Below are 12212 nucleotides of genomic sequence, written 5' to 3'. Positions count from 1 at the left end.
AGGTGACCCTGGGCCTGGAAAGAAGTCGCGCACACGAACCAGTGACCCTAGGTGGCAGGTGCTTTATTTCCAGCATATTCCTGACCTGGGGACCTTCCACAGTCCAGCAGGAGAGAGACAGGAGGGAGGGAGGTCAGCTGTACCTGCCTCCATCCTTAACTAAGGTTATCTCCTTGCTGAAAGGTACCCACACTGGCAGGAGCGACCTTCTGGCTCAATAAAGTGCTCCCACACCCCTGGAGAAGAGGCAGCCAGGGCCGTATGCCAGGACAGGCAGACAACGCAGCTGGGGTGCAGAGTGCCACTCAAGCTGACCCCGATGCCTCTCTGCTGCCCAGCGCGCCTCCTCTTTTCTCCAAGCAGGGCTAGGGTCTGGGGTCACCCTCCTCTTCTCTCTGCACCAGGCTGGGCTGGGATCTGGGCTCAGTGCCCCAGCAGCCGCAGCATCTCCTGAGGATCCAGCAGCTTCTCTCTGGGCTTCCCCAAGGCCTGGCCCCGGGACACCTCCTCAGCATCCAGTTTCTCCCAGTCCGAGAAAGACACAGGCCAGACCCCTGCGGCAGAGGGAAGATGGCTCAGGGCTTCTACTTGCTCCCTTGCCCCAGTGGGGAGCAGCCCCCTTCCGGCCCAGGGACCTCCCCCAGACGCCCGTGCCCCCAACTCCTGGGAGCTCACACAGGGCCCAGACCTCGGCTGTCCAGCAGGGCCTTGATGGCTGCAGAGCCCGGCCTGGGGCCAGACGGCAGGTGCCCGGCCCTCAGGTCCTGCAGCAGAATCTGGCCGGTGAGGAAGCTGTCAGTCATGGTGGTGGTGATGACACCCGTGGGTCCCCGCTTCACCCAGCCGCTGCAGTAGAGGCCTGGGGGTGTGGGGTTGACAGAGGGCGAAGGAATGGGGAGTGGCCTGGGCACCCTGGCAAGCCTGAGCCCCAGAACACACATGCCGGGAGGATGGCCCCCAGCACCCGTCAGCGGGGCCCACTCATCTGCCGCCACTGCCCTCAGTTCCTCCCCAAACACACCCAGGTGTTCTCACCATGCACCGCCCCCCATCTTACACCTTAGGGTCCCTGCATCTTGGCGCTCCCTGTAGGAGCTGGGTCCTGTCACCTTGCTTCAGCAGGCTCTCAGTAAACACTGACTGAATGAATTAATAACTAGATAGGTATGTGATTTTTTGGGCTTCCCTGGTGGCTCAGACATTAAAGAATCCACCTGCAATGCAGGAGACCTGGGTTTGATCCCTGGGTTAAGACGATCCCCTGGAGGAGGGCATGGTAACCCACTCCAGCATTCTTGCCCAGAGAATCCCCGTGGACAGAGGAGCCTGGTGGGCTACAGTCCATGGGGTCACAAAGGGTGGGACAGGACTGAGCAACTGAGCATAGCACACATACTCAACCAGGCTGGTAACTTGCAGAGGACAAGGATTAAGCTGCTGCTTAATCTCTAGTCTCAGCCCTGGCCTAGCCCAGAGCCCGATTTAATAACCAGACATACGAGTGGGCATCTCAGCTACACTGGGGACTTCTCGCAGGGCCAGGAGGTGGGTGGGGCTGAGTCACAGGCCTGACTCAGAACAGTTTCTCAATGCATATCACCTGATGAAGGAATGAATGTGAAACAGCCCTGAGAGACACCAGCCTCCCGGTGCCCCCGCCATGCCCTCTCACCTGGCACATCCACAACCCGGCCCTCCATATTGGGAATGACCCCAAGCTTGGGGTCAAAGGGCACACTGGGGTCGATGGGGCGGCTCTTATACCCAACGCTGCTCAGCACCAGCCCACAGGGGAGGTCCTCCACGTCCCCAGTGGGCACTGCCCGGGTGGCCTCTCCAATGCCCTGTGGGGAAAGTGTGGGAAACACCAGGCTGGGGGGTAGGGAGACTTGAGAACGGGGGTGTCTTTGGGGAACAGGAGACTCACCTCCAGTCTGGTGACTGCCAGGCGGATGCCTGCCACCCGCCACCCATCTGGCGAGGGCAGGACCTGCTGCGGGCTTCGGAAGAAGCGGAGGCCCCAGGCGCGGGAGGCTGATGCCCGGCGGGCAGCCTCTTCCACTCCTGGCTTCTCCGTGGCTGTTCGAAGCAGCAGTTCCATCAGCCGCTTCCTTGGGCGAGCAGCCTCTGTCAGCAACGCAGGACATCTCAGGGCAGTGTCTGGGTTCCAGCCCTCTCCCCACATGCCCTCCCCCTAGCCCTCTCTGACCTAGACCATCCCCTCCTAGGGAGCTGGAGAGCCAGGAAAGGGCCCCTCACCCTTGATTCTGTCCTGGAGACACAAGAAATCCACAGGATCCAACATGGGCCGAGTTCCTGGTAACTGAATCATCTCCCGAAGCTCCTTGGGGGTGGGGGTGGGGAGCGGGCGAGAGGGTAAGGTCCAGAGAGATGTCCACTCCTGAGCCCACCCCAGAACCCAGCCCAGGGGAAACACCACCGCCGCCCACCACCACGGAAGGCACTGGGCCCCAGGGGGCCCTGCCTGGCTCCCCCTCGTCCACCCCAGGCAGCTCTGCCCTGCCACGCCTCCCAAGGGACCCTGGCCCCTGGCCCTCAGACCCCAGCACCTTTATGGTGAAGGCCACTTGTAGGGGTCCACGTCGGCCCACGATCCACACCGTCTTCACCCGACTCTGTCTCAGGGCTCCCAGGGCAGCCTCAGTGATGTCCGTTTTCTGGCACAAAAGGAGGACCTTAAAGTCACTGGAAACTGACAGCGGAAGCGGACTCTCCGTTTGCTGGTGTCCAGAGCCTGGGCAATGAGAAGGCTGGCAGCCTGAAATGGCAACACTGTGCCCTCTGGTGGCCAGACAGAGCACTGCCGCCAATTCTGCAAATGGTTCCAACTGGCAGCAAACCCATCCCATCCCTTCATGGCAAACAGATGGGGAAACAACGGAAACAGTGACAGGCTTTATCTTCTTGGGCTCCAAAATCACTGCAGATGGTGACTGCAGTCATGAAATTAAAAGATGCTTGCTCCTTGGAAGAAAAGCTACGATAAACCTAGACAGCATATTAAAAAGCAGAGACATTACTTTGCCAACAAAGGTCGGTTTAGTCAAAGCTATGGTTTTTCCAGTAGTCATATATGGATGTGAGAGTTAGACTATAAAGAAAGCTGAGCGTGGAAGAATTGATGCTTTTGAACTGTGGTGTAGGAGAAGACTCTTGAGAGTCCTTGGACTACAAGGAGATCGAACCAGTCTGTCCTAAAGGAAATCAGTCCTGAATAGTCACTGGAAGGACTGATGCTGAAGCTGAAACTCCAATACTTTGGCCACCTGATGTGAAGAACTGACTCCTTGGAAAAGACCCTGATGCAGGGAAAGATTGAAGGCAGGAGGAGAAGGGGACGACAGAGGATGAGATGGTTGGATGGCATCATCAGCTAGATGGACAAGAGTTTGAGCAAGCTCTGGGAGCTGGTGATGGACAGGGAAGCCTGGCGTGCTGCAGTCCATGAGGTCGCAAAGAGTTGGACACAACTGAGTAACTGAACTGAACTGAGTAGCAAACCAGGCTGACTATCTTCATTCAACAAGTGTTTACCAAGTGTGCAAGGGGCTAGCAGGCAGTGTCAATGGTGAACAAAAGAGATGTGGTGCCGGCCGCACAGAGCTTCTGACCTGGGCGGGGAGAGGCTTATCAAATATTCATTAATAGTGTAACACTGCAGTGGTGACATACTTTGAAACAAAAAGTAGCCGAATCCCCCGAAGGAGGGGAGGTAGACCTACTCAGGATGGTCCTGGAAGGTTTCCTGGAGGAAGGAACAACTGAACCAGGAACTAAAGGATGAATACAGGTGAGTTTCCCTGGTGGTTCGGCAATAAAGAATCCGCCTGCTGATGCAGGAGATATGGGCTCAATTCCTGATCCGGGAAGATCCCACGTGCTCTGGAGCAACTAAGCCCGTGCACCACAACTACTGAGCCTGCGCCCTAGAGCCCGGGAGCTGCGACCTCTGAAGCCCACGCGCCCTACAGCCTGTGCTCTGAGACAAGAGAAGCCGCCGTGATGAGACCCTCGCACCACGACCAGAGAGCAGCCCCTGCTCAGTGCAGCTGGAGAAACGCCTGCACAGCAACAAAGACCCAACACAGCCAAAAATAAACTAACTGAAATTATTTTTAAAAATTAACTAAAGATGAATCCACCTGCAATGTGCGAGGCCTGGGTTTGATCCCTGGGTCTGGAAGATCCCCTGGAGAAGGGAAAGGCTACCCACTCCAGTGTTCTAGCCTAGGAGAATTCCATGGACTATCCAACCGCAATGAGTCAGACATGACTGAGCAACTTTCACTTCCCCTGGAGGAGGGCATGGCAACCCACTCCAGTTATTCTTGCCTGGAGAATCCCATGGACAGAGCTGCCTAGTGGGCTACAGTCGTTGGGTCGCAAAGGGTTGGACACAATTTAGCGATGTAGCATGCATGCGCACACATAGGAGGTGTGTTGAGAGGGTTGTGAGCAGGGGCAGTGGTGTGTGTACACTGAAAACTTTTCCTTTTAAAAAGCCTACGTAGCTACAGAAAGTGATGAGGAAATAGCATGAGATAAAGCTGCTGTTTAGAAGGCCTCTGCCCGGCATGTGGGGAAGCAGGCGCTGAGTTCAGCCTGGAGGGACGAGGCCCAAACCCTGAAGGCAGGGGCCTCCTCTCCTTGGTGTAACCCCCCACTCCCACCCCTGCAGCCCGACCTACCCACTCACCTCCAGGTGGTCGGGTGGGGTCAGCAGGATCCGGGCCACGTCCAGAGCCACGTTCCCCTGCCCCAGAATCACGGCGGTGTCACAGCTCAGGTCTGGGGCCAGCTGAGGGGCAGAGGTCGGGATGAGGCTCACCCAGCCTGGGCCTCAGTCAGGCTGACCTCAGCCTCATGCCCCATCCCCAGTCATAGTCTCAGGCTCCTCCGTGCTCAGAGCTTCAACCCAGGTCCCGCCCCCACCACCCATCACCCCCTCTTCCCAGAAGCCTCCCTCCTTGGCCAGCCTGATGCCTCACGTCTCATCTCACCGGCCACCTCCCAGGCCTGTGGCTGCCCCTTCCCCCAGCTATGGGAGCCAAGAGCTGGCTGAGGAGTGGGCAGGAAGAGGCCGGGGGAGGGCTCCCAAAACTCACCTCCCGGTTCTCAGGAAGCCCATTGTACCAGCCCACGAAGGCCCGGGCCGAGAACACGCCAGGCAGCTCCTCACCAGGGATATCCAGGGCCTGATGGTCCTCTGCCCCATAGCTCTGAGGACAGACCCAGAGGCCTCAGTGGCAGCTAAGGGACTGGGCAGCCCAGCGCCCAGGCTCCCACTGGCCTCCTTCCAGCTCCTTCTCCATAGCATTCCCCCAGCCACCACCCCCGCCACCCGCCTGCACTCACCAGCACCACAGCGTGGTAGGCGTCCCGCAGTTCCTGCACGGTCACATCCCTGCCCACCTCCACGTTGCCGTAGAAGGCACAGCGGTCAGAGCGGGCCGTCTGGGTAAAGGTGTTGATGACATTCTGCCAGGCCCAGCGGGGGAGGGGTTAGAGGGTGGGGCAGCGCCAGGGTCCACGGCAATGCCACCCTCACCCCACAGTGTCTGGGGTGTCACTCCCTCCAGAGAGCCTGGGGTCATCCCATGAAGTCCGGGAGCCTCCCTCCTCCCCACATCTTGACCAAAGTCTCTCAACCCTCGCTCTGAGCTCAGAGATACCCACCTTGACCTCGGGGTGGTCGGGCGCCACGCCAAAGCGCACCAGGCCAAAGGGCACCAGCTGTTTCTCGTAGATATCCACGTGGGCCCGGGAGTGGTGCTGGGGGAGAGGGCAGCGGCTGGTGGGGCCAAGTGTCTTGCGTGCTAAGTCACTTTAGCCGTGGCTGACTCTGCAACCCTGTGGACCGTAGCCCACCAGGCTCCTCTGTCCATGGGATTCTTCAGGCAAGAATACTGGAGTGGGTTGCCGTTTCCTCCTCCAGGGGATCTTCCCGACCCAAGGATGGAACCCACATCGCCTGCATTTCCTGCATGGGTAGGCCTCCTGGGAAGCCCTGGTGGGGTTGAAGCAGAGGCTAAGTCTGCCCTTCCCAAAGCAAAGCAGGACAGCCCCGCTCAGTGGGCTGAGGACACAGGAGAGAGAAAGGCCCATCTGTCCTCACCTGCCTAGAGAGCCAGACTAGAGGGTTGGGCAGACCAGAGCCAGGGCAGCCAAGGCCTGACTTCAAGGACCACCAGCCCACTGAGACGGCGAGACCACTAGCCAGCTGAGAAAGGCGGCAGCTTTCCCTCCACCGGAGCTGTATCAGGAGAGCTTCTCCATCTACTTGGGTCAGGTGTGACACACAGCCCTGTCCTAGAACCCTTTGACGCTTCTAGAAATGCCCAGCCTGTGGATGACCTGAGACCCACCCTTGGAAACTTATACCTGTGTGTGTGCTGAGTTGCTCAGTCGTGTCCAACTCTTTGCGACCCCATGGACTGTAGCCCACCAGGCTCTTCTGTCCATGGGAATTTTCCAGGCAAGAATACTGGAGTGGGTTGCCATTTCCTCCTCCAGGGGATCTTCCCGACCCAGGGATCGAACCGGTGTTCTCTTATGTCTCCTGCTGTGGCAGGCGGGTTCTTGACCACCAGCACCACCTGGGAAGCTCACTGCCTGTGTCCAAGTCCAGGCCCCCCCACTGCCCATCGTGCCTGCTGACTCTCCCCATCAGTGCCATCCACAGGTGGCACAAGAACCACCTCCCTCCTCGCCACTGACCTCACTGTGCCCTTGAAGAGCTGAAGTTTTGGAGTCAACAGCCACGGGAGCTGACCCAGCGCCACCACTATCTGACTCTGTGCCGCTGGAATGATTCTTAACTTCTCTGGACCAAGGAACATTCCTTCTGGCGTGATGCTCCAGATGCAATGAGCAAGGCCTGCACCCTCAGCCCCAGGCGAGACCCACTGCAAGTGTTCAATCAAAAGCTGGCATTACCATCACTGCAGTTGTGGTGGCTGTGTCTCACCGCCTGGCTCCCGAACCTTCCCTGGCTGCCCGGCCACAGGACAAAGTCCAAACTGCTTAGCCTGGAGGTCAATATCATACACTATGTGCCTTTCCATCTTATCTTTCCTTCTTTCCAGTTTGGAGCCTTCCCTCCAGGTCACAGGGCCCTCTCCAAGGCCACCTCCACAAGACTAAACCCGCTGGACCTGTTCACTCAGGTTCTCTCAGGACCGGACTCCTCTTCCAGGAAGCCCCTCCTTCCTAGCTCTCACATGAGCGCTAAGTCACTTCAGTCGACTCTTTGGGACCCCACCTGTAGCCCACCAGGCTCCTCTGTTCATGGGATTCTCCAGGCAAGAATACTGGAGTGGGTTGCCATTTCCTCCTCTAGGGGATCTTCCCGACCCGGGGATCAAACCCTCATCTCGTGTCTCCTGCACTGGCAGGCGGATTCTTTACCACTGGTGCCTTCTAGCTCTCCCCCATCCCTCCAATCCCTCTAGCTGTTCTTTCCCAGGTCCTCTTTGCTCTATTCCTTCTCTAACAAGAATATTCTCAGAGCTTCTTCCAATCTGAGGTCCCCTCCCCTTGCCCAGGACACTCCCTGGAGAGGTGTCATCATTCCCTCCTATGACCTCAAATTCCCGTGGATTTACTGATGACATTCTACTCTCCTCTGCCCAGCCCTCCTACCAAGCCTGAGATCCCTGGACAGCTCACCGGAGACACCTCACACGGATCCGGACAGAAGCCAGTCCCCTTCCCCCAAACCTCTCTCCCTCTGCTCCCGGGCTCCCTTCCACCCTGAGCCAGAAGCTGGGGCTCCTCTCTGACTCCCCTCGTCCGTGTCCAATCAGACCTCCATCCTCCCCACTGCCACCCCAGCGGCTCCTGCTGCTCTCCCGGCCACCAGCCCTGCCTCCCGCCCTGCAGGCAGAGAGCTCCAGATCAAAATCACGGTGCTTTCAACCCCCGCCCCCTCCCCTCCCAGCCTAAAACCCTTTGGTGAAGCCAACCACCTGTGGCAACTGCGCCCCCAGGACAAAGGGAGGCATGCTGTTTTCAAATGTTGATTCCTGGGCCCCAGTCAAGGCTTGATTAGGTGGAAAGGAGGCCCAGAAATGTGCCTTTTCACCAGTCCGCCAGGGGACTCTGATGGAGGGAGGGGGATGGACAGCACTGAGAGAAACTGCCGGAGTCCAGCCTGCTCAGGGGCTTCCAGGCCCCCAGCACCCGGGCCCACGCAAATCCTCCAGCCTCTGCTCTCGCCCTCCCACCTCCTGAACTCACCCACCCCCAAACCTGCATTCCCTTCCCCTGGGTGTCTGTCAGGTAGTTATCTGTGCCCCGGCCTCTCTGGGCTCCCCCCCCCAAACCCCTCCTTCTGTCCTTTAGACATCGATCAAGGACATCACCCCCTCTGGCTGGGCTAGGTGTCCCTCCTGCACACAGCGCCCCCTCGCCCATCGGAATCCTAGACTATCATGTAAACCCTCTTCTCCTCTACTCCACAACCCCCCACGTAAGCTGTCAGGTCCTTGAGCGTGGCAACCGTGTCTGTCCTGCTCATGCCCATGTTCCCAGGGCCAAGCCGTGCCTGGATCATGTTAGCGTCCAGTGCTTGATAACTGAACGGCCCAGCGTGGACCTTAAGGGCAGGCTCTGCCATCATACAGTCCACGCTCAGACCCCAGGCCTTCGCTGCTCAGTGGTGGGGCCTTGGGCAGCCTCGTTCGGCCTCAGCATTCTCACCTCTGAAGCAAGAGTCATGCCACCTGCTTCACAAGTTGTCTTGAGGCTGTGAGGACATGCTGTGTAGACAGTGCCTGACTCAGCTTAGTGTCACTGTCCCAAACATGCCTCGTGTTCCTGTCGCAGGACCATAGCTGGTAGTCTGAAGCTCCCAGTGGGCAGGGACCAGCTTGTAACTGGCCCCGGTGCCCACCCCCAGTACCTCCCATGGGGAAAGCAGGCACAGGGCAGAGCCTTTTTTCACACTAGGGGCACTGAGGATCCTGCCTGGAAGGCCCCCTCTCCCCAGATTTCAGGCTCTGCTCACACAGCTCCCCTTACACAAGCTGTGGAAGATCCCTGGTCTCCCTCCCAGTGCCCAGGTCTGTCATAACACATGGAAACTGACCTGTAATGAAGCCCCACATGTGGGAGACCCTCTCCAGAGCCTGGGAGCCTCCTTCAGTGCAACTCAGACACACCTTCTCCAGGAAGCACTTTCCTACTGACCCCCACCTAACCAGGCTCTTACTGGTCACTTCACTGCAATTAGCTCTTCTATCTGTGCTGCTTGGAAGGTGAGCTTAGGTCACTTTCTAGCAGGGGGACCAACTCATCCTGGCCTCCCCAAGACCCTCCCAGCTTTAAGATTGAAAGCTTCACACCCTAGACAAACTGGGAAGGTTGATCACCCTACTTTTTGAGTAGAGTGTGTAATTAATATAGTCATCCTTTCTCTCGTCTCTCCACAGCAAGGTCATTGTCCTATGTCTCAGTCAGCTGAACTCGCACGCACCCCTCTCCCATTCCCGACTTCCGCCCCACCAAGGCCTGCCGATGTTTCAAGGGTAACCAGCAACCTTGGGGCCCTGCCCGCCAAGGCTAGTACTATAAACCTTGAGACTCTGGCCATGGGGTGAGGGGAAGGGGTGGGATGGGGAGTGGAGAGCAGGCTAAAAAAACAGCATGGCATGGGGAGGGCTGGAACTATTGGCAAGGAGAGTGCAATGAGGCGCCTAAAGTTACAAAGGGCCTTGAGAAGAGGGGGTGGCCTCAAGAGGCAGGACATTGGGAACAGAGAGGAGAGAGAGGAGAAAGAAGGGAAGATGAGGGGCAGGAAAAAGATATCCTGCAGGTCTCGAGTAAGCTCCTTGGAGTACTTGGCCAGGAAAGCATAGCCAACTGTCTGCCACGAATCACCACCCAGGAGGCAAACACACTCTCTCCGAGCTGAGGACCTAGAATGGGGAGTCCCAGGTGACAAAGCATGTATGAAGTGTCCTGTCCAGATGGGCTGGGAGCCTCTTCCCCATCAGGAATCCAGGAGTGCTTTTAAAACCCAAAGGTGTGGGGCTTGCACTTAGGACTAGAGCAGCGGGTGAATCTTGAGAAAAGGAACCAGGGGGAAGTGGCTTACCTTTAGCAGGTGCTGGGCCGTGTAAAAGCCAGCTGGGCCACTGCCGACCACACAGATCTGGGGGGTCTGCTCCTGTGTGGAGAAGTGCTGGCCGAAGTCTAGGGTGGGGGGATGGGGGCGGAAGGTCAGAACAAGACTCCCTCACCTGTGCCAAATCCCAACTTAAATGTCGAAGAGAAGACGGAGTTTTCCAGGCTTCACCCTCATATGCATCCTCCTTCTCTTTTTCCTCGAAGCTTCGACATTTGCCAGGGTCCCTTATTCCATCTGAATCCCCAAAGGTTGTGTGTCCATCCAGAGCCCCCATCTCACCCACATCCAGAGCCCGCTTTAGAGGGCCTACTCAACACTCCCCATCACCCCTGAAGTGGTGCTCTGGACTGCTCAGCACTGCTTAATTTTTCTTACTGGGTTTTCCCGACCCACTCAGCTAGAATACCACATCTTCCAACAGACCCAGTATCACCCAATCTCGTCCCTGTGGATCTCCCCACAATGCCCCGTTTTACCTCTTCTAACTCCTCTCCTTCCACAGAGCCCTCTATCACCCATATAGACTCCTGCTTCAGACTCCCCTCCTGCCCCACAGACCTCCTTATCCCCCTCATTCACTCCTTCTCATGCCTGTGGACATCATGGTCTCCCCTTCGCACCTTTGTTGACCCCTGTCTCACCCCAGCAGTCTCACACCTTGGCGCACAGGCTGTCATCTGCCCCTGGACACCGCCCCCACTCCGTCTACATGAGTGCACCCCTCCAGTCTCAGCACTGGTCCCCTCCCTCTCCCCTCTCCAGCCCTGCCCCGGCTCGGCTCCCACTTCTCACGGGATCGTTCGCAGGCCTTCCCGAACTCCCACCCAGCCCTAGAGGGGCTCTGCTCCTACTCTGGATGCTCCTGGAAGGAGGCAGCCGAGTCCGAGTCCAAGACGACCAGGGCCACCAGCGCCAACAGCGCGGAGCCATGCCTGGGAAGAGGAACCAGCCCGGGGGCCAAACTGCCGGCTGCCCCGCACTCCCGCGCCGGGCCCGGCCCCGCCCCGCCCCGGCCCCGCCCCGGCCCCGCCCCGGCCTTTCCCTGGCCCCGCCCCGCCCCGCCCCGCCCTTCCCTGGCCCCGCCCACAGTCACGGCCCCGCCCCAGCCCGTCCTCTGGCCCTCCGCCCACAGGTTCGACCCCGCCCCCAAGCCCGCCTCCAATGCTTCAGGACCGAAAGGCGCGGTGGCTCTATCCCCACCGCCCCACAGGGGAAGGCCCGCCCCCGCAACCCACCCCCTTTCTCTGAAGGCTCGCCCCCCAGGACTTCCGGGCAGTAAGTGACGCAATAAACTTCTCCCCCGTCTTCACCTTTTCTCCAATTATCTGGAGCCTAGACTTGGAGGAGAGCAAATCCCCATTGCTGTTTCAACCCTCCTGAAAGATCGAGCCAATTAGAAAGGAGCTTAGTTTACTTACCTGCTTCCTCTAAAGGCTCTCGTCGCTCGCTGATGACTCAAGGCGCCGTTCCCCTTTGAGGGCCTATCCCGGCTCGTTTCGGTCCCAGCCAATCACAAGCCGGGTTCAAGCGCACCTCCCCTCCCATTGGGTAATAAGGATGAAGTCCGGAAGTCTGGGAAAAGGGTCTTCCCGCGGCACTTTCTCCGGCGCGTGGTACCTGGTCCGACCCCTCGGTGATCTTGTTGCGTAACCGTCCTCCCCTTTACAAAGATGAGGGACCAGCAGGAGAGTCTTGCCCTCTGTACTAAGGACAGAGCCAGGTTTCCCACCCTCGTCCAACAAGCTGGGATAGACGGAGGCGAATTTTGCACCGGCCCCGAGTGCAGAATTTAAGAGGGCGCCAAAACCCTCAGAAATCGAGGTAATAATATTGTAATGCAATGTTTTAAAAGATGAAAATTAAGGCAAAAAATTCATAATGAACAAGATGTATTTTTAAATACAGCCCTAGTGACATCTGACCCAATACTTGTGATGCCGCCTTTTCCCACCCCCTGCCCCTAGGGCCCTCCTGTCAGGCACATCCTTGAAGAAGCCTTCCCTGACCCGTCGTCTCCCAAGCCCGGTTAGCGCCCGTTTTTATCCCCTTAACACTCCAGCTC

The 12212-nt window shown here is 58.1% G+C and overlaps 1 protein-coding gene across 4 annotated transcripts; it reads right to left on the bottom strand.

Moving 5' to 3' along the window:
* Positions 1-97: 97 nt before the first annotated feature.
* FDXR (ferredoxin reductase) lies at positions 98-11124 on the bottom strand. 4 transcript variants are annotated; one of them, XM_068977027.1, is made up of 12 exons: positions 11002-11124; positions 10118-10215; positions 5698-5793; positions 5377-5499; positions 5127-5240; positions 4718-4819; positions 2571-2696; positions 2260-2344; positions 1928-2127; positions 1673-1844; positions 689-859; positions 98-554 (listed from the first exon to the last, which is right to left on the bottom strand). In XM_068977027.1, the coding sequence occupies exons 1-12, from the start codon at positions 11078-11080 to the stop codon at positions 424-426; spliced, it is 1497 nt and encodes a 498-aa protein (XP_068833128.1). In that variant the 5' UTR covers positions 11081-11124; the 3' UTR covers positions 98-423. The 4 variants fall into 4 exon arrangements, with proteins under 4 accessions (XP_068833128.1, XP_068833127.1, XP_068833129.1 ...); XM_068977026.1 differs by having other exon boundaries at positions 2571-2678; XM_068977028.1 differs by having other exon boundaries at positions 2571-2678; positions 5377-5475.
* Positions 11125-12212: the final 1088 nt, after the last annotated feature.

Source organism: Capricornis sumatraensis, chromosome 8 (genome assembly GCF_032405125.1).
Source record: "Capricornis sumatraensis isolate serow.1 chromosome 8, serow.2, whole genome shotgun sequence".
Classification (NCBI taxonomy): Eukaryota; Metazoa; Chordata; class Mammalia; order Artiodactyla; family Bovidae; genus Capricornis; species Capricornis sumatraensis.
This window is presented reverse-complemented; position numbering and strand designations above follow the sequence as displayed.